This window comes from Microtus pennsylvanicus, chromosome 2 (genome assembly GCF_037038515.1).
Source record: "Microtus pennsylvanicus isolate mMicPen1 chromosome 2, mMicPen1.hap1, whole genome shotgun sequence".
Taxonomy (NCBI): domain Eukaryota; kingdom Metazoa; phylum Chordata; class Mammalia; order Rodentia; family Cricetidae; genus Microtus; species Microtus pennsylvanicus.
In genome coordinates, this window is record NC_134580.1 from 68,877,570 (window position 1) to 68,898,860 (window position 21,291).

The 21,291-nt window shown below is 46.5% G+C and overlaps 1 protein-coding gene across 10 annotated transcripts in view; it reads right to left on the reverse strand.

Moving 5' to 3' along the window:
* Nucleotides 1-1,374: 1,374 nt before the first annotated feature.
* The window catches only part of Atg13 (autophagy related 13), a 41,175-nt gene continuing 21,258 nt past the window's right edge, over nt 1,375-21,291 (reverse strand). For 2 of the 10 annotated variants that reach the window (XM_075961383.1, XM_075961382.1), the window contains 17 exons: nt 19,452-19,533; nt 17,506-17,586; nt 16,769-16,888; nt 15,348-15,394; nt 14,286-14,426; nt 12,288-12,328; nt 11,405-11,501; nt 11,071-11,169; nt 10,617-10,707; nt 8,372-8,470; nt 7,670-7,753; nt 7,233-7,369; nt 6,046-6,160; nt 5,471-5,548; nt 5,005-5,121; nt 4,448-4,576; nt 1,375-3,017 (listed from right to left, as the gene is read on the reverse strand). In XM_075961383.1, coding sequence (XP_075817498.1) covers nt 2,940-3,017; nt 4,448-4,576; nt 5,005-5,121; nt 5,471-5,548; nt 6,046-6,160; nt 7,233-7,369; nt 7,670-7,753; nt 8,372-8,470; nt 10,617-10,707; nt 11,071-11,169; nt 11,405-11,501; nt 12,288-12,328; nt 14,286-14,426; nt 15,348-15,394; nt 16,769-16,888; nt 17,506-17,586; nt 19,452-19,520 — 1,623 coding nt within the window. In that variant the 5' untranslated portion in view covers nt 19,521-19,533 and the 3' untranslated portion in view covers nt 1,375-2,939. Of the gene's footprint in view, nt 3,018-4,447; nt 4,577-5,004; nt 5,122-5,470; nt 5,549-6,045; nt 6,161-7,232; nt 7,370-7,669; nt 7,781-8,371; nt 8,471-10,616; nt 10,708-11,070; nt 11,170-11,404; nt 11,502-12,287; nt 12,329-14,285; nt 14,427-15,347; nt 15,395-16,768; nt 16,889-17,505; nt 17,587-19,451; nt 19,534-21,291 lie in introns of all 10 variants that reach the window. The other 8 variants (XM_075961381.1, XM_075961380.1, XM_075961386.1 and 5 more) reach the window with 4 other exon arrangements.

Here is a 21,291-nt window from a genome sequence, read left to right on the forward strand (position 1 = left end):
TAGTCTCATTTTGTAGCCCAAGCTGGTTTCAACCTTGTGATCCTTTTGAGTGTTGCGATTTTAAGTTTGTACCATTACACTTGTTGGGTGGGGGGAGTTCAAGAAAGGGTTTCTCTGTGCAGCCTTGGCTGTCCTGGAAGTTGCTCTGTAGACCAGGCTGGCCTTGAACTTACATGGAGCTGCCTACCTCTGCCTCCCAAGTGCTGGGATTAAAGGTGTGCACCACCACCATCCAGTAGTATATATTTTATTACAGTTAATTAATGGCTTCCAACTAGGATGACAGAATTTCACCTGTCAAAGTTGTCGGGGCGGGTTCCAGACACCTGCCTATTGCTATCAGGTGGCTGTGGTTGCCCAGGGTGGGTCTGCTTTTCTTCTTTTGGGCAGGGGCAGCCCAGCCAGAGTTGCTGGTTCCAGTGTTAAGATGGCGGTAATAAACACTGGTTCTGACCTTCAAGGAAGCAGTTCCATCGCCTTGATCCCAGTGCCGAGACTCAGGACTTTACAGCTTCCTTTCCTGCACATTGTACTAGCTGTAGCTGGGTGACAGTGAGGTGGTGAGCCAGGCAAACAGCAGGGCCGGAGACAGGGAGAGCTGTGTACTTGAGTTGGGCCCCTGGCTGGGCCTCTGCAGTTACTTAGGTGCTAAGCTAAACAAAATCTTAGCAACAGGTCTCTCAGGAATGGGTGTTTTAAGAATACAACACACTGCTGGTCATGGAGCAGCTGAGCACTGCTTTTGGAGACTCCAGCCAAAGGTGGCTCAGCAAGTGTTACTGTTTCTGAGCCAGGGTTAGACAGCTGTGTTCTCAAGTGTTATCTAGTTCACGTTTGCACCTTCAGCCCTGCAGTGTGCACTAGGAGGTAGTGAGATCTGAAGACTGTAAGCTGGGCTGCAGGCAGCTCCTCTGAGAGCCCACTGCCCTTGCTGGAGCCTGTCAGATGAAGTAGCAGAACCTGGACAGGCCACTTGACTTCCACTTCCCTTATTTCTCAGCAACAACCCTTTTCACCAGATCAGTCACCATTCCTTGTCACATCCTCTGCTGCTGTCTTTCTCCCAGTATTCTGTCCTGCAGACAGGGCGGCAGGTATGCTATGTGAGGGGACAGAATGCTGGTGATGACAGCCCACCCTTAAAAGAGGCTTCACAAGGGTTCTTCATGTACTTTGTGTTCAAGCACATGGCCCTGGCCTGGGGAACACTACAAGGCTCTAGGGAGCCAAGGCGGTAAGGTATTTGGTCAAGACAGACTCAAGAGTTCCTGAAATTCAGGCTCAACCCTTCCTTTCTTATGGAGCCTGGTGATGGCCCAGTGGGAGAAGTGGGAATGGTGGACTAGTTGTCCAGACAACATTTCGAATAAGAAATTGTAAAGTACAGAAAACTTTTATTGGAAACCCCTTGATTATATTTCCAAGTGTAGCTCTCATTTCCCAACAAAGCACTGGAGAAGGGGCCTCATAGCCACCTGGTCCCAGCCTAAGCGTGGCTGCAGGAGTTGGTTCCCTTTGTGCAGGGCTGAAGAGCACAGGCAACCTTGAAGGATGCTCTGCTCAGCTTCACAAAGGCCACTGGCTGATCTGCCAAGAACCCATGCCCTCGCTCAGCTTCACAAAGGCCACTGGCTGAGTTGCCAAGAACCCATGCCCTCACCCCTACTCGGTGCTGGCTGTGGGGGCAAATCGGGTTCAGTAGGCCATGAATGTGCCTGATCCAAAGGCTGCAGTGCCATCTGGCCACCACTGCTGGGCACATTTCTCTGCGGGAGCAGAAGCATGCACAGGTCAAAGTCTCCAGTATTACATGCAGATTACTAATAAGCAGTTGTGAGCCACCTGCTCCAATGAGTAACACCTGCTGCCAGTGACTATAGGGATCAGAGGAACAGGCAGGCTGGCAGAGGCACTTGACTTACTCAAGCAACAATACCTGGAAGTTTAAGTCAACCATAAGCTCAAAAAGGAACCAATCCAGCTTGTAAACCCAGGGCCATATACAGACTCTGGAATTGGAGGGAGGAATAGCTCCCCACTCCTGCTCTAGTCTCGGGGACTTGAGCAGCAGGATACACACTGCTCCCTGGGGCACCATGTGTCTCGAGTGAGTCATTACATTAAACACACCCGAGGTTTCCTGGGGCCTAGAATAGAGCCAGTCACTGTGCAGACGCTCTGTCAGAAAGATGCTCAGTAGGCGCACCGTGTGCAAAGGAATGCAGCTCCACACAGCTTGAGGGGTTTCTCTGCAGCCCCATCCCTCATCCCTCTTTAGATCAACAGCAGGTTCTGAGGAATCTTCACAGGAGGTCTCCACTCCTTCCCCAGTGACACTGCTAACCCAAACATATTTTTCTATAAAATATCTGGTTTCTCTGAAAGTAATAAATATTTACCATGTCCTATATCCAAGCAGCAGCAATTGAGGGAGGGTGAGAAGGAAAGAGCTTTTCTGTGACTGTCATGAGGAAAGATGGAGGGAAAGGAGCGGGAGGGAAAGGAAGGGAGAGTGGGGTGGCCCAGTAACTACTGGTGACACAGAGCCTTCCTTTGCCCCACTTGGTCTTGCCCAGTGTCCCCGCCACCAGCTGGAATGTCAAGTGGCTGATTGGAAGGACAAGTAGGCAGGGGAGCTGCAGAGTAGACCAGGCCAGGGCTGGCAGCAGAAGGAAAGGGTGACACCCTCTGTGAGGCAGCTGAGGATGATCCCTGCTGAGCTCTTCTGGTATAGCCAGAGTCCTCCCAAAGTCTGGCACTGGGTCTGATTGCTGCCATGAGTCTCCAGGAGGTCCAAGAGCGGGGGCTTCTACGTCCCATAGGGAACCACCCTGCTTTTCACTGGCCAGAAACAGTAGGAAGGCAGGGAGCTGCTGAGGATGAGGAGGTTCTTTGCTGGGTCCACAGGAAGGGGGATGCTGCGGATACTCGGGACACTTTTACTGCAGGGTTTCAACAAAGGCATCAAATTCTCGGACATTCTTCTCATGCACAGCCAGTTTCTCTGGTAAAGAATCCTGTAACAAAAAGAGGAGAGGGGCTTACTCTAGAAGGCCTGGAGGAGGCAGCCAGTCCATCTTAACTTAGTCCCTGGGAAAACAGGGACAAGGCAGTCACTGAACTTTCAAGATGTACACAGGTCTGTGGGAGGTTGGACACCTGCATCTTTTGACTGCTTGAAGTCATGGGAAAAGTCACCACAAAAAAAAAATCCAGGAAAAGACAACCATGCTGCCCGCCTGTCCTGCAGCACCGGCTGTTGATGAAGACCTTGTCCTTCCTAGAGGAGCCTCCATCAGCGACAAGCAGCAGACTACACCAGAATGCTTTCCACTGCAGGGTGACCTTCCACAGTGAGGTGCAAGCATAAGAGACCCAGGAAAAGACGGTGTGCTTTAGACACTCAAGTGGCTTGGACACCCTAACAACACTGCCCAGGTGGAAGGGGAGCCTCAGCTAGCACTGGCTAAGTGACCACAACTGGATCTCTTGAACACTGCTTCCTTCTGAGTACATGCCAGGGATCAGAGGGCTCCACTCAGAAGCTCCCCACTCTGGGATTAAAACTTAGACTGCTACCATTGGCAGGTCACCCCTTCTGTATGAAAACCTATATTTTTTTTATTTTTTAATTTTTTTTGGTTTTTCGAGACAGGGTTTCTCTGTGGCTTTGCAGCCTGTCCTGGAACTAGCTCTGTAGACCAGGCTGGTCTCGAACTCACAGAGATCCGCCTGCCTCTGCCTCCCGAGTGCTGGGATTAAAGGCATGCGCCACCATCGCCCGGCTGAAAACCTATTTTATAAGATTCATGATTTTAAACATAGTTTTAGCCATGTTTTGAAGGATGGTGTGGGTGTGCCGTTCAGTGGCAGAGCCTTACATAGGCAAGCCCAGGGTTTATCCCCAGTTACACACACACACACACACAGAGACACACACACACAGAATATGTGTGCTAGTGTGGTGCTTAGACAGCCTCATTTAAGGCTAATACTCAGAGCCAGGCATGGAAGCACACAACCTTTAATCCTTGCAGAGGCAGGAAAATTGCAGAGTATGAGGCCAGCCTGGACAACACCAAGAAAGCCACTGAGATGGCTTCGTGGGTCCAGCACTTCTTGTTACTGTGCAACCCTACATGGTAGTCCTCTGATCTGAATGACACACATATGTTGTGGCATGGACACGACACTCCTGCCACATCCCATGCAAAAATAGTAAGTAAATATTTTTAAAGTGTTGTGAAAAAGAAAAATGAGTCAAGGCAGCAAGACGAGCAGCAGGCGGCATGTGCACGTCAGGTGTGACTACAGAGTGATGCCCAGAAAGAAGGCAGAGGGGCAGCGTGGAGTAACAGGAAGAAAGTGCTACGCCTGTGGCACCTGGGTGCCAACATGAGGATAGGAGGCGAGAGGAGGAACCTTGGGAGGGAGGGGGCTTCCATACCAAGTCTTCCGCCATAGACTGGGCTCCAATATCTATGGAGAGGCTGCTCAGCTGAGGGGGATTCTGAAATTCACGGTAAAAGGTCCCCAAGTCCATCGGAAGAATGTCATCTTTAGAAAAAGCAGGTTTCTTTAAAAACAACACAAACTCAGGTTAGTTCATCTGTGGACCATGAAGGAAAACCAAAAGAAGGTTATCTAATAACACGACTCCTGCTTTCCAGGAACTAGTCAACAAGAGTGTCTTCTAGACTCATCTAAGGGAGAGAAGTCTTTGCACCCTGCTTGTCTGGGCTACACTCTAGTCTTGATGATGCCATCCCTTCCTCTGGTTAGGGTTATCACCTTCCTTCAAACTCCCCCTAAGCAGAGGGCTTCTGGAGAGCAGATACACACTGCATTCCCAGAGATGGGACCCCGAGACCTCGCTGTTGACAGGGCTCCAAATGTTTCTTCAGAGACCCCATCCGAAGTGAACATCTCGTTCCCAGGCAGCAGATGCTTCTAGCTTTACTCCTCAGAGAACAGCGAAGACCACAGGTGGTGACTGTAACTTACAAAGTCAAGCACAACAAAGTCGTCGTGTGGATTGCCACTGCTGCCCCCGCTGGAGCCATCAGAGTGCAGGCTGCCGTGGAGAGGAGACGTGGTCTCTGGGGAGTCCGGGGGATTCACCTAATTCAGAATAAGGCGGAGTCAGTGCAGACTCTGAACAGGAAATAACAGCTATGGCAGAAACATACTGCTGCACGGGGCATGGAGGTGCATGATTGTAATCCTAGCACTCAGGAGGCTGAGGCAAGAGAACTTCAAATTGGAGGTTTTCTTGGGCTACACAGAGTTCCAGGTCGCCCTTATCTCAAACAAAAAAAAGAGAGAGAGACAGAGAGACAGACAGACAATGATGGCTGCAAATTCATAAGCCAAGGAGCCTGGCTTAAGTCCTGTAAAGGACTCAGTGACTGCCAAGGAAGGATGACCACGGCAGCATCTACTGGAAACTGGTAGTCACTGGTGGGCTCACCATAGGATCAGCATCCTCCAGCTCCAAATTCTTGGGAGCAAACATGGCAAAGGGTATGTCCAAACTTGTCAGGGCCACCTGAAGAGATAAAGGAGAGAAGTGTTCCTGCCTGACTTTCCTTAGCACACTTGTTTCTTACAGGCTGCCAGCAGCCTAGAGGCCCAGCAGCTTTTCCACAGCTAGGCCAATCACGTCGCCCTGGCCTCCAAACACATATGTTCACAGCAGAGGACTATGGGAATATAGTTGGGAATGCTTAGTCACAGAAACTGAGGAGCAGTGTGTCACAGGGTCCACTGTTACTGATCCTCTTCAAAGACAAACTTGCACACATAGGCTGGGGCGGTGGTGGCTCTCTGTGAGTTCAAGGCCAGCCTGGTCTACAAGAGCTAGTTCCAGAACAGGCTCCAAAGCAACAAGAAAAACCTGTCTTGAAAAACAAAACAAAACAAAACAACAACAACAAACAAACAAACAAAAAACTTGCACACATACAAATTTTGCAATCAATTTCAGCAGTTCCACAGGACCTTATTAAGAACAGATATCCGCGAGGGCAGTGGCAGGAAAATCACCTGGTTGATGGGTTTGTTGACAAATGCTCCCACTTTTCGGACAAAGACAGTCTCCAAGACATCGTGGGGTGAGGCCCGTCCCTCACTGCTGTTAGATACAGTCTCAGTGTCCTCACTGCAGAAGGAAGGGGAAGTGGTGCTCACTCTCCGACCACAGGACAACTCTCGTCCCTGAGCCCACCTGCCCATGAAGCAGCCTGTGCTGCTAGCAGTCTAGCTGGGGGGCTGGAGAGATGGCTCAGAGATTAAAAGCACTAGCTATTCCTCCAGAGGCCATATGTTCAATTCCCAACAACCACAGGGTGCCTCCCAGGTACCTATAGTGAGATCTGGTGCCCTCTTCTGGCATACAGGCATGTAGAACACTGTATACATAATAAATAAATTAATTAAAAAAAAAAAAGAAGTCTAGCTGATACCACTGCACTGCTTTTTGGCTTGGAAGAAGACTAGACTTGCTGGAACAACTAAAATGGTCACATGTGAATAACACATTACACTGTAACTCAGGGCCACCCAAAGAACAGTCAGTGTTCTTTAACCTCTGAGCCAGCTGTCCAGCCTGGCTCTCAGAGCCCTCACCATCCAGGAGGAGTCCAGGATAAGAAAACCAGAGAGCTAAGTGACTAACAGCTCTCCCTGTGACCATGTGATCGGAGCTGGGGCGAAAAAGGACCAACATTCATAAAGACAGGAATAGAATAAATTATTTTCCAATGATTTCCCCTCCTACTACTCCACTGTGCCAATGAAAAAGTACATTGGGCATTTCTCTAATGAGAAATTCTCATTATCCCAACCTGTCCAAATAAAGGCAGGGCAGGGAAGGACAGCTTTCAATGCAGCTTTCCAGAGACAGTTCTTAGGGTGGGAGGAAGAGACAGGCTTTCTCCAGTCATGGCGACTTCTGTGTGCATGTGCACACAAACATGCATATGCACGCGCGCACGCACACACACACGCACGCACACACACGCGCACACAGGCACACACACGCACGCACACACAATTAAAATACATGAAGAAGAAAAAGAAAGTCCTGCTATTTCCTCTCAGCAGCTAAGCTCCAGATAGCTTCCTCAAATACTAGCTGCAGTATTAGACTCTCATCAAAGACCTTCACCCTTGGAGCAAGCAGTATCAAGCTGAGTTTATCTCAGGTTATCCCTGCCATGATGCAAACTCACCTGCTAGATGGCGTGGCGGCACAGTGGGTTCCCTCAGAAGGTGTGTGAGTCACCGGTCTCTCCTGATCAGCCTGGGTGCCGTGAGCAGGCTGGCTGGGAGCAAGAGGTACCCCTCCTTCCTTTCCAGGAACCATCAGCTTTGGAGGGAATGGAAAGACAAAATGAACTACAGCACTGTCACGCAGCAGGCGAACCTCATAAGCTTTCCCATCACCAATGCCTCCATTAGGTAGGCAGCCATCTTGGACCTTAATTCTCTTGAGATGTGGCTACTAAAAGACATGCATGACTATAGAGGGAGAAAGAAGGGAAGACAGTGAAACCCTGAAGGATCCACCTTCTCAGAAAGTCATTTCAGTCCTTCAAGCTATTCTGTTGCCCCTAAGGAGGGGAGGCAGCCCTGGGAAGCCCGTGGTCCTCCCCATCCTTAAAGGTACCTGGTGAGCGTGTGTAGTGTTTAAGCCAGCAGTAAACACTACTGGATAAGCCAGGTCAGCCGATCCAAGGCCCAGGACAGCAGGCTGATAGGAAAGGCGAGAGCTTGAGAGCTGAGCAAGAGAAAACAGAGGGCAGAGGAGAGGCAGGGAGAAAAAGGCAATCCTAGCATGTGATCCCTGCTGGAGCTCAGCAGAAAGGCAGAATCCTTTGGAGCAGAGATCCCAGTGGAACAACGTGTGAGCCAGGCCTTTTTCATTATGAGAACAGAGACTTGTTTGATCTGGGAATAGCTTTAGAGCCCCCCAAAGGCCTCAGCAGTGAGTGCTTGCTTGGCTCCTTAGTTCCCTATGCTTCCAGCTCAGCGGATCTCCTGGGCACAAGCCTGGGGTGAATTTCCCATGTCACCCTATTTTCTCCTCTGTCCTTGAGGTCTCTAATGACACCCCCATCACCCCAGAGAACGGACGGCTCCTATTTATACTGAATTTAGAAAGATTACCAGTCACGGACTGTTTATTTGGAAATCTGATATAAATAACTCCATGTATTTTTCACATAAATGGAAGGAGAAGGGTGACTGTGTCCTGTTAAAATCAATTACTAAGCCTTAAAATAAGCCCACAGAATGCTCGGGGACTAAATAACTCTGCCCTGTACCCTGTCCATCTCATCACATCCCCTTCTTCCCATTAGGAACTCACTTGATGGGAAAAGGCCAGTCCTGCCATGGGGACCCTCAGAGTGTCCGTCAGCACAGGAGGAGGGGTCTGAGAATGTGCCTTTGTGACAGTAAACACACACTGTGCACAGACACAGAGACAGGAGAAACGAGAAAGAGAAGGACCTTGAGAAAGAAATGGCAAAAACCTCCGGAAGGGGCAGCAGTGAAAAGCTGGACAGAGAGTGCGACCCAGGAGAGACGCAGGGAGATGCATGCTGGCTCTCAAAGCAGTGACTAGGAGGGTGCTGAGAAGTGACAGTTCTCTCAGGGCATCCCTGTCAGCCTGTCTGACTCACGTGGGAATGACATGGCAAAGCAGAAACCCACACCAAGCATTAGTCTGTCATCAGCTGGAAAGGTGTGGGCGGAAGTGAAGGAACAGCTAACCCGGGAGGCCCTGAGCAGAGTGGAGGTGAACTTGGTTAGGAACCCTCAGCACAGGCTTAAAGAGATAAAATTTGTGGGCCAGATTGTTAGCAAGCTCGGAGGTACACTTTCCTATGTCATCCTGGGAGTGACTGAAAGCTGTGTGTATTCATATGGTCTTGCAGGTGGAAGAACTTCAGAATAGCAGCTTGGGCATGTTTAGAATTTCAAAGCTACTGATATGAATGTTGGTTATTTGGGCTTCTTCTGTTTCAGCTTTCCATTTGACTTCCACAGGTGTAGTGTAGCATACCCCAACCACCAGAAAATAAATAAATGTAGTAAAAAAATTTTTTTAACATAAAAGAACTTAACAAGAAAAATCTCGCCCCCCCCCCCCCCATTAATAAACTGGTAGCTGAGCTCTGTGACACATGCCTGATCCTAGCATTTGGGAGGTGGAGGCAGGAAGATCAGGCATTCAAAGTTGGACTTGGCTGCATCTCAAGTGATAAGACCTTGTTTCAAATAAAAAAAATCCTAGCAGTGCATGGTGGTACATGCCCTTTAATCCTGGCACTAAGATAGAGGCACGGCACTCTCTGTGAGTTCAAGGCCAGCCTGGTCAACCCCATGCAGGTTAGAGTGCTTCCCTGGTGTCAGAATGCAGTAGGACTCTGTGACTGAGTGTTAGGGATCTGAGGTGACAGCAGAATGGTTAGCCTGGGAACGAGCACTATCACTGCTGGAGAAAGGTCCTTAAAATAACTGTAATCACCAAAGGGGCTGTAGCTAAATTTGGACATTTAGACCCCATCTCAAAAAGAAAAAGTAAAATAAATAGGTCTAGAAGAAACTAATAATGCAAAAGTCATAGTGTGCATGCTTGTAATTCCAACACTCAAGGGGAGAGGAAAAAGAGAATGGCCACAGGTTCAAAGCCAGCCTGGTCTGTATAGCGTGTTCTAGGCCAGCCAAGAATACAGTGAGACATTATTTCAAAAACAAGAACCCCAAGTCCAAGTGGAAGAGGACAAGGCAATGAGGTGGATGGTAAAGGCATCTGAGGAGTCTACAAAGTCCAGTCAGCAAAAATAATGATTGCCTGTCCCACAGTCTCAACCCATACCTGCTGTACAGACTACAGCAATGCTTCCTCTGAGAATGAGGGCTTCAGAATATTGTACTGAAACTGGGTGCACCACTCCAGACTCACTCACATGGAGAGTTAATGGCTGAAATGTGGATAGAGAATGTGGACAGGCAGAGGGAGAGCTGTGCCAGTTATTAAAGTAAAGCAGTGCTGCCGGGCATGATGGCGCACGCCTTTAATCCCATTACTAAGGAGGCAGAGGCAGAGGCAGGGGGATCTCTGTGAGTTAGAGCCTGCTCTACAGAGCAAGTTCCAGGACAGCCAGGGTACTTACAAAGAGAAACCCCGTCTTGAAAGATCAAAATAAATAAATAAATAAATAAAGATCCCAGCACTCGGGAGGCAGAGGCAGGCAGATCTTAGTGAGTTTGAGGCCAGCCTGGTCTACAAGAGCTACTTTCGGAACAGGCCATAAAAACTACAGGGAAACCCTGTCTCGAAAAACCAAAAAACAAAACCCCCCAAAACCTAAATCACCCCATGCAGGTTAGAGTGCTTCCCTGGTGTCAGAATGCAGTAGGACTCTGTGACTGAGTGTTAGGGATCTGAGGTGACAGCAGAATGGTTAGCCTGGGAACGAGCACTATCACTGCTGGAGAAAGGTCCTTAAAATAACTGTTATCACCAAAGGGGCTGTAGCTAAATTTGGACAACATTCCCTAAAGCCCACATGAATACACACAATAGCCCACAACCCTTTCCCTACCTGGGAGGGAGGGGAAGTGGAAAAAGAGGTGGTACAGACTTCCTGAGAGTCTTCCACTGACGGGTATGTGACTCCAGCATCCTCACCAGTTCTAGAGTGGAGGAGGAGAGAACAGTGAACTTGATGATGATGGTAGCCAACTTCAGAAAGTACACCAACAGTGCTTAGGAAAAGCCGGGATATATGTCAAGAAGTTTTATGCAGAGTTTATAAATGGCAATCCAAAAACATTTTTTCATAGTCCAAAAATTCCCGGTGCCTATGCAGTCTATGGGAGAAAGTGACATCACTCCCATGACTCTAAACGCTCAGTGAGTTCCGGAGACGCTGTGGCTCAAGCCTTGGTGTACCTAACAGGCAGAAGCAAGAAAGGAACTAGCCTTTTTCATTTCTACTCACACAGCCAGGATGTTTTACTTAGCTGCAGCTTGACGGAGCATCCCCCAGTCCTTACCTGTAATTGCAAGGGTGCATGGGAGAGGAGCTGGGGTAGGGACGGTCAACAAAGTGATCAATGATAATCCCCATGATAGGTGGGGTCCTCTCAAATTGCCTGTAATGCAAAAAGCACATTGCAATGTTTGTTAGAATTTCTTCCCAGTTACCTTCAAGTCCACAGAGACCCCGACTTTACAGCTCCAGCAGGTCTGTCTCCCTGTCTCAACTGCATTGTTCAGGAAAGGTGGCTTTTGACAATGTGAACTGTAGTTTTAGTCTTGGAGTTTCGTTGGGAGAGAAATTTTAACATCATTGGGAGAGTTCTTACGTACTCTAAGAAGCTTCCTTACCTGGTCGACATGAATGCCAAATTAATTCTATAAGCACAGGAAAGAGTGATGGTGCCAACAGGGGTGCCCACTGTTCCAACTCGAACTGTCTGGAAGCCTAGAAGAAGAGAGAAAATATCGGCTTTTTTCCAGAGAATGCCGACGGCACCCCTAGCCAGCCTGTTGTAGAGTCACTGGCACTATTTACTCAGCATATGAAGAAAGCAGCTTCCGTTTCTTGTGTGTGTTTCCCACTTGTAATGTATTCTCTATTGATCCAGTGCCAGCAAAAGACACTGTCTTCAAAGATCTTAAACAAACTGAAAGAAATGCCCAGCAGTGGTGACATATCCCTTTAACCCCTGCACTCAGGGAGGCAGAGGCAGGTGACTATCTCTGAATTAGAGGCTACAGAGTGGGTTCTAGGACAGCCAGAGCTGTTACACGGAAAAACCCTGTCTGAGAAAAAAGCAAAACAAGCAAGCAAACAAAACAAAACAAACCAAAATAAAAAAACTAAAACTAAAACCAACCAATCAACCAAACAACACACACACAAACAAACAAAAAATACCCAAAACCCAAAACAGAAACCACAATAAAAAGGTCTGGGTATGGAGCTCAATGCTTAATTGACATGCAAGAGGGGAAGGGTAAGAGAAAGACAGGAGAGGGAGAAACCCCAAACAATGAGTTCCTGCAGGAATTTCTGAAATATTATTGTCGGCCCTCGTAGCTACTTGGACAACTGGCCCGGCTCCTTACCTGTTCCTTACTGTATTATATATTCTGAAACTATGGTGTGTGTGATACAAGGTTTGTCACATATCCAAGTAGCAGCTGGGCTCATCTTTGAAGTTAGCTCTTAACACTACAAATGTTTCTGGCCTGAATACATACATACCTTCTCCTAAACCATTCAGTTGAACTTCCCCAAAATAAATCCTGTAGGGAAGAAAGAAAGAAATGACATGGTGGCGCACGCCTTTAATCCCAGCACTCGGGAGGCAGAGGCAGGCGGATCTCTGTGAGTTCGAGACCAGCCTGGTCTACAAGAGCTAGTTCCAGGACAGGCTCCAAAACCACAGAGAAACCCTGTCTCGTAAACCCAAAAAAAAAAAAAAAGAAAAGAAAAAAAAAACAGAGTTAAGAATGACTTCATAAATATTCTCAGAATAGGGTTGTTTCAGTATAACTGGCAAGTCTTCCTTTGGTTCCTTCATATTAATATGCTAATTCTACAAGTCAGCTCTACATTGACAAAGGCTAAACTGCCGGAGAGGTGGTGACATAGGTGGGCGGTGGCCTTTAATCCCAGCACTCGGGAGGCAGAGGCAGGTAGATTTCTGTGAGTCTGAGGCAAGTTTGGTCTACAGAGAAGAGTTCCAGGACAGCCAGGGCTGTTACAAATAGAAACCTGTCTTGAAAAACCAAAACCACCCCCTCCAAAGAAAGACTAAAGCAAGAGCTCCTGTCTAACACAGAACAGTCTTGGAGGACTGGGGAGGCCTAGCTTCTGCCTTGTTCTCATACTTTATTCTCCCGGACTCCTCCATGCAAGGTCATTTGGCAAAGTAAAATGAGGAGTGCTCTGCCCCCACCCTGCCCATCGCTGCCTGGCCAGCTACCGTCCACGCTATGTGCACGCAGTTGTCATTCTCTTGCATTTCTACTTGCTAGGGCTGTGCTTGCCTCAATGCAGTTCATGGTCACCTCTTCCAAGAGGCCCACCCTACTCCTTATTCCAAGAAAAAGCTTTTCTTTTCTGTGTTCTCCTAAGGAGCCTTCTGACTGGTTTAATAAAGAGCTGAATGGCCACTATCTAGGCAGGAAGAGGTTAGATGGGACTTCCGGGGACAAAGTGTGTAGTGATGAGCGAGCAGGCCTGCTTTTCATCCTGCCCAGCTCCGGCATGGCTAGCTTTATACCTGAAATAACAACACACAAATTGTATTCATTTAAACACTGCCTGGCCCATTTGTTCTAGCCTCTTAATGGCTAATTCTCTCATCTTGCTTAACCCATTTCTAATAATCTGTGTAGCACCACGAGGTGGTGGCTTACCAGCAAAGATTCTAGCCTCCGTCCGTCTCGGATGGGAAAAGCATGGCAGCATGGCGTCTGACCGACTCTGCTTTCTTTCTCCAGCATTCTGTTCTGTCTTTCCCACCTACCTATGTTCTGACTTATCAGGCCAAGCAGTTTTCTTTATTAATTAACCAATGAAACAACAGATAAATAGAAGACCCTCCTACATCAAAAGTGGACTCTGGGAAAAAGAAAGTGGAGTCTCCAGTGGAAACAGAGGGAACAAACATTCAGGAGAGGTAAAAGCCATGAGTCACATGGCAACATGCAGATGAATAGAACTGGGTTAATTTAAGTTATAGTAACTAGCGGGACAAACCTAAGCTATCAGCTGAGCTTTCATAATTCATAATTTCACAAATCTCCGTGTTGGTTTTTTTTTGAGCTGGCAGCCCAAAGAAAAATCCATTTACACCCACCTCCGCCTTCCCTTGGCCTACAAGGGGGCTGCTGTGCCCACCTGGCATTCACTTCTGGTTCTCAATGTTTTCATGACAAGGATTTTAACCACTAAGTCATCTTCCCAGGCCCAAGGCTTGTTGGTAAAATTCTTAAACTCCCTTTCTGGATTTGAAATGTGTATCTGCAGGACCTCAACATTCACTCAACAGGAGCCATAACTGCATAGAGACAAAAGGACAGTGGGTCTGGTAACTCTGAAAAGCTGGGGTTCATGTGGAAAGTTGCAAAACTATAGAAATAATACTGGAACCAACTGTCTGTATAAAAACACAATCCTAAAACATGTAAATGCCAGGCAGACTATGTACACTGCAGGGAAGCTGGTGAGTAAATCAAGATCCTTGCTATTTACCTGTACAATATTACATATTCATGCCCTTGTTTTCTCGAGAGTCTGTAGGCTGGTGTCACCCTCGTTATAGCAAGAAGAGACTTCAGCAGCAGTGACAGTCTGTTGTATACAGTGTAGGAAACTTTGATTTCTTTGTCACACCTGAAGAACAAAAAGACACTGCCAGTCTATGGTATGGAATGCTGCGACTCTGCACTAAAGAGGCACTGAAGAGCTCTAGCACTGTGAAGTGGTAGACTGTACCTTTAATCCCAATACCTGGGAGGCAGAGGCAGGCAGAGTTTGAGGCCAGAGCTCTACAGAGCAAGTTCTAGGACATCTAGGAATACACAGAAAAAGCCTGCATCTCGAAAAATCATTTAAAATAAATAAATAAATAGTGCCACCAATATACTGCTGAAGCCAGAGTATGCTTCTTTTGGCATTAGACACAGGTAAGTAGAAAAGCCCACTATGTTTTTATCTACACACTTAAAAACAACCTAACAATACTGCAAATTATACTCAGCCTGCTGCTTATTTTCAAGGTTCTGTCTTAGGAGCAATTTAATTCTATATAGAACATCTGAGGGGGAAAAAAAGAAAACTGAAGAAAAAAAAACCTATTTGTGACAAAAAGTTTGGATAGTCTGTCAACTGCTTTCTACTTAAGGAAAAGCAAAGTCAAGCTTCAGGCAGGTGGTGAGACAGAACCAGGGGAAGGAGGTGGCATTCCATCTCATCAGTGTGGAGAAAGAGCAGTGCAGGAGATCTCACTGGAGAGCTGCCCCAACAATCCCATGGAGAAGGAGATCACAGGGGACTTAGAGAACAAGCTGTACTGGGAAAGCAAATCCTTTGCAGCCTTGCTGCTGTTCCTTTCCCATTGTGGCGAATGCTCTGGAACCTCGCTCCCTCTGAAGGTCACCTCTGTGCCTAGGCTGAAAGCCAAGCATGAAGCAAGTCACAGCAAAGCCTGCTGGCTCTGCTGACCAGAGGAATGCCAACAGCGAAGTCTGCTTTCATCTGTGGTCACTGCCTACCCCAGTGCCACACCACAGAGTCCGACACAGCGACACTTACTTTTCATTCATTTCAAGACACCAAATTTCCAACTCCATGGAGTCTCCCTACAGATGGGACAGGAGAAATATATTCCAATTATTAAAAATTACCTGAATTGTCACCATACAATCACAAGAAATACTGGAGACCACAAATGAAACAGAAGAAACAACAGCTTTTCTAAAGAGTTGGATTGTGCTATGTGTGCTGTTTTTATCTTCTTTTTTAATAAACACACCAAGGAATGTTCCTTCTAACTAAAAATTACAGAGAGGAGGAAAAGACAAATGGAGAAAAATTGAGAGAGATTGATTTTTATTTTCTTTTGCGGTGCTGGGGATCAACTCCAGGCTCCATGGTCACCAGGAATCTACTCAGCTACACTAGCAGAATCTCCACACTCTGGTCTACTGTTCATGGTTACGTTGTAGACAACCACTGTATCTATCCAAGTCTCTCATCTTTTAACATAGTCCTAATTTTTTAGCACTACAAGAAAACCCTTTTTCCCTTAGTTGTAGGTGGCATAGCACACAGATGGAGGTCAGGGCACAACTTTCTGATGTTCGGTCTCTTCTACCATACAGGATTCTCATCAGACTTGGTAACAAACACTTCACCTGCTGAGCCATCCTACCAACCCTAGGCTTTGCTTTTTGAGACATTAAAACTTCAACAAGGGAGTCTCATTATACAAGATAAACTGGCCAAAGGCCTCCCAATCCTCCTGCCTCAATTCTGGAGGGCTGGTACTGGGGAACTGTGCCGCCATACCTGACAAGAATACGTATTTAGAACTTTTCAGGGCTTCGTGCACTGGCTACTAGGCTGTGCTACCTACAGTCTGCATCCCCAGCCCTAAACCTTCTGATAATATTTTTCAACTGCCCTTGGAAAGACGGACATTTTTTAAGTGACAGAAGAGCCTTTCTACAGGTGCTATTTTTAAGTGACATCACCAGTTTAGGAAAGGTTATTATTACCTTAATTTAAAAATATTTAAGTCGATAACATTAGCCAAACTGTCCCTCTGTACATTATTTTGAACAAGTAGGCAGGGAAAGACTAAATGTGTCATATGAACATGGGCAACACCTGGGTTTAACTCCCAGCATAGCAAAAAATATAAATAAAAGTCCCCAATTCTGCCAGGTGGTGGTGCCAAACACCTTTAATCCCAGCACTTGGGAGGCAGAGGCGGGTGGCTCTCTTAAGGCCAGTTTTAGGCCAGTGTAGTCTATAAAGTGAGTTCCATGACAGTCAGGGCTACCCAGAAAAACCTATCTTAAACCCCCTGCACCAAAAATCCACAATTCCTTCAAAAAATGATGAGAAATTCATAAAGAAAAGGAACACAAATAAAGCTAAAAATGAATTGGAAGCAGAGGATGAAGAGCCTTGCGTGCCAAGTAAGAAAAGCAAGTCTAGCATGACCTCACCTCAGAAGTCTTGAGTGAGATCTCCACACACATAGAGCGTCCCACCGCAGGCAGCTGCCCTGACAGGGCCTTCTTTGCTTCATGGGTGACATCTGGGATGTCTTTGATTGCTAAATTGAACTAAAAACCAGGAGAGATTTCTGTGTAAAACTCTCTCAAGGAGTATTATGGCAACACAGAGTAGTGCATGCAGGTACTGCTTTTAGCTGAGCTGGAGAGAGGGCTGTGCAGTTAAGAGCACTGGCTGCTCTTAAAGAGGACCCAGGTTCAATTCCCAGCACTCACATGGCAGCGCACAACTGACTGTAAATCCAAGAACTGACACCTTCATACAAATATGCATGCAAGCAAAACAAATGTTGATTAAATAAAAATAAAGTATTTTTTTTTAAAAAAAAAGGAACACTAAGACACTTCTTCTTTTCCTATGGGAAGCAGTTTGTACCAAAGCTAAAGTCTTAGGCTAAAAAAGTTAATTACCTATTACACAGATTACCTACCAACATATTATTTTATCTCTTAAGCACTATATTGTCAATTTACAGCAGAAAGTCGAGGTCCAAATAAATAGGAGACTAATTTTTTATAAAGAATGTACATACTTTCTCTAGAAATGGGTCAGCTGATTTAGCAGCTTTCTAGGCAGTATGCCTTACACAGCAGTAGGACATTTTATATTCATTCCTTTTGACAGACACCACAGTATACACAGCCATTAGCAAAGAATAGGAATTTACCCAATCAGAACCCGTTGGGGAAGAAGATGAACGGGTGCAAATCTTTTCACCAAGTCGAGCCTGGACAATTACTTGGACAGTCTGAAAACAAAACACACAATCAAAAATAACTTGGGGTTAGAGCCTGAGCAATGCCAAAAATAGAAAAAGTGGGGGAGGTGAAAAAAATGAAAAAGAAAAATAGTAAAAGAAAAAGATTTAGCTGCTTATGGGGTGAAAATTCTGCCAAAGCAGGGTTAAAGTGAGGCTATCTAATTCTACTAAGTCATAATTCTGCTCTAGGGAGTGCAGGAGCATAAGGCAGACAGAAAGACAGCGCACACAGAACAATACCCAAGCATTCCTCGGGGTGGTATCAGCCAGTGAAAAGCAGTTTGAGACTTGTGCGCTAGAGTGGCAGAAGGGAAGCTGAACGTGGTAGCCATGACGTTCACAAATATCCACTGACACCCATTTGGGCCATCACAGTGCTTTAAAACAACTGCACGATCACCCATACAGTTCTCTCGTGTGCCCTGTATCTTCTAGATCATTCTACCATCAGAATCGATGGCATGGCTTGCACAGGAGTTGTTGCAAGGGAAGTGATACAGGTAGAAATGGCCTTTAGATTCAGAAAAACATAATAGTCAAATTTCACCTGGACTTTTCCACTTACTGTGAAGAGAAAAACTCATAAAAACTCATGGGATGGTTAATTCTGTCAATTTTTGCATTAAAAATTTGTCAAAAAAGAAAAAAATTTAAGCTGGACAGTGTGGTGCACGCCTCTAATCCCAGCGCTCAGGAGGCTGAGGCAGGCGGATCTGAGTTTGAGGTCATCCTGGTCTACAAAGCAAGTTCCAGAGAAACAAAACGAAACATAAACAATTGTACTGTATTAGTAAGCATGTCTTTGGGTGTGTCTGAGGGTGTGTGTGGGAGGAATCCTCCTACTCTGGGCTGGAGCACTGGCCTAAATGCTGGCTGGGCAATCATGAGGACGAGAATCCAAACACCAGAACACGCGCACGCACATATACACTGCAGACTGACATTTAAGGACTGGCAAGACAGCTCAGCAAACCCGAGGATCTAAGTTCAATCACTAAGACCCACAGGAAACAGACTCCTGCAAGGTGTCCTCTGACTTACACACAAGTGCTGGAGGGCATGTGCACACGCATGCACACAATGTGAAATGGTAAAAAAGAGTATAGAGCAATGTTCACACATGTAATCCTAGCACGTGGAAGGCTGAGCTAGGACTTCCATGGGTTTGAAGCCTACCTGGGACACAAAGTGAAACCTTATCTCAAAAGTCAGCCAGAGAGCTGGGCGACGGTAGCACACGCCTTTAATCCCAGCACTTGGGAGGCAGAGGCAGGCGGATCTCTGTGAGTTCGAGGCCAGCCTGGTCTACTTAGCTAGTTCCAGGGCAGGCTCCAAAGCCACAGAGAAACCCTGTCTCAAAAAACCCAAAAAAAAAAAAAAAAGTCAGCCAGAGGAGCAGCACAATTTCCCTTTTCTTCTTCCTGATCCAGCATGATGTGAGGAAGCAGCTTGCAGCTTCCAGCTTCCACCGGGGACTGCATCCTCAACTATGAGACAGCAAACCTGCTCACCTTACTTTGCTTCCTGTCAAGAATCTGGTCACAGGAATGAGAAGTAACACACTGGGTGTTGCAGTGAGCTGACACTTTGGGAAGATGCACAGTCTTTGTTCCCATCCTGAGGGAACACTGTGCCAATAACCTGGCATACCAGTTTGACATTTCTACACATAGCCTTAAACATTTCTTTTGAACAAGTAGCTGTGGAAAATTGGAGCTACTTTTTACTTACACCCACAGCCCCATCCCCACACTTCACAGCTTGGTTTACAACACAAGTGTCCCTGAAAATTGGCAAGCTGGCAGGCTGTTATGCTCCATCACCAAGGGAGCCGAAGAGAATGAACATATTACCTTGAGTGCAAAAAATTTAATAAACTTGTCCAGGTCCTTTCTGTCCTGGGAACTGAGATCAGTTTCCATCGCCTGTAAGAACCTGTAACAGGACAGAAGAGATGACAAGTATGATCGACGCTTTATCCAGATCATGATGTCAGAGCAGACGGGAGTACAATAGTCACATGGGAGTGGGAGGAAATCATCTTTCAGTTAAAGATACCAAAGGACCTGGGCGATGGTGGTGCATGCCTTTAATCCCGGCACTTAGGAGGCAGAGGCAGGTGGATCTCTGTGAGTTCGAGATCAGCCTAGACTACAGAGTGAGTTCCAGGACAGCCAGAGATACACAGAAACCCTGTCTTTTTTTTGGGGGGGGGAACAGGGTTTCTCTGTAGCTCTGGAGCCTGTCCTGGCACTAGCTCTTGTAGACCAGGCTGGCCTCAAGTGTGGAGATTAAAGGCGTGCGCCACCACCGCTTTCTTCAGAATAACAAACTCATGTGGGAAACACTTAAATCTGAAAGCAGTTCAGAAATTTCCAAAGCACATAGGTGCCCACGCTTCCTCATACATCCTAGAGTGAACTGGTTTGAAATGACTAAATAAGCAAGTAAATATTTGGGGGGGGGGGGAGCATGACTGGCCATGTTAGTAAGGGAGTAAGAGATGTCTGGAGATGCGAAGTATCCATTTTCAAAGGGTCTGAAGGGACAGGGAAGTAAAAGAGCTATGCCAGCAGAGCACAGGGGGCAGCGTACCTACTGTGCCACAGACACAGCCTCCTCCAGCCCTGGGAGCAGCCCCTCATCTGAGATACCTTTACTGACTGATAAAGCCTAGATTGATTCACAGAATGAGAAGCAAGGAAACCAGTTTGGTTCTTGACAAGAATCCAAGCCTGAGGTCAAGGATAAAGCTCCAGCACAGACCCGATTGGTGGGAGACTTTAGGAGAGCTGACTACAGACTGACAGTGGAAGGGAATGTAGCTGTGCCAGGGTTTACATGTGGGGAACTGAAAAGCAACTTTAGTAAGATTTAATGATTTCATTTTACAACAGTGGTTCTCAACCTTCCTAATGCTGCAGACCTTACATTTCTTAATACAGTTCCTTACATTGGGGCGACTCCAACCATAAAATTATTATTTTTTTAAATATTTATTTACTTATTATGTATACAATGTTCTGTCTGTATGCCTGCAGGCCAGAAGAGGGCACCAGACCCCATTACAGATGGTTGTGAGCCACCATGTGGTTGCTGGGAATTGAACTCAGGACCTTTGGAAGAGCAGGCAATGCTCTTAACCACTGAGCCATCTCTCCAGCCCCCATAAAATTATTTTTGTTACGACTTCCTACCTAATTTGCTACTGTTATGAATCATGACATAAACACTGTGTTTTCTGATGCTCTTAGGTGGCTCCTGTGAGAAGTTTGTTCTACCCCAAAGGGAAGACCTACAGCCTGAGAACACTGTTCTACAGCACAGGCAAGTCAAAGAGAATGGCTTTAAAGGAACGGGTAAACAAAGGAGAACATTCAAGCAGGAAATTAATTTTATTGAATAATGTATTGAGATTTAACATACACTTAACTTATGGAGATATAGCTCAGTGAAATGCACATTCTTGAGTAAACAGAATAGTAAATATTTTGATATGTATTAGAGAATCTCATTCCAAATCAAACTATAAAACATTTCTAACATATTCCTGAAGGTCCAGTCAAGAAAATAACTAAAAGGTAACCATCACTGACTTCATCACCATAAAGAAACCCGCTCCACTGCTGTACACAGGGGCAGTTTACAGAGGGCTTCCCTTTATGAAGACAGGGCAGTTTCTAACGTGAATTG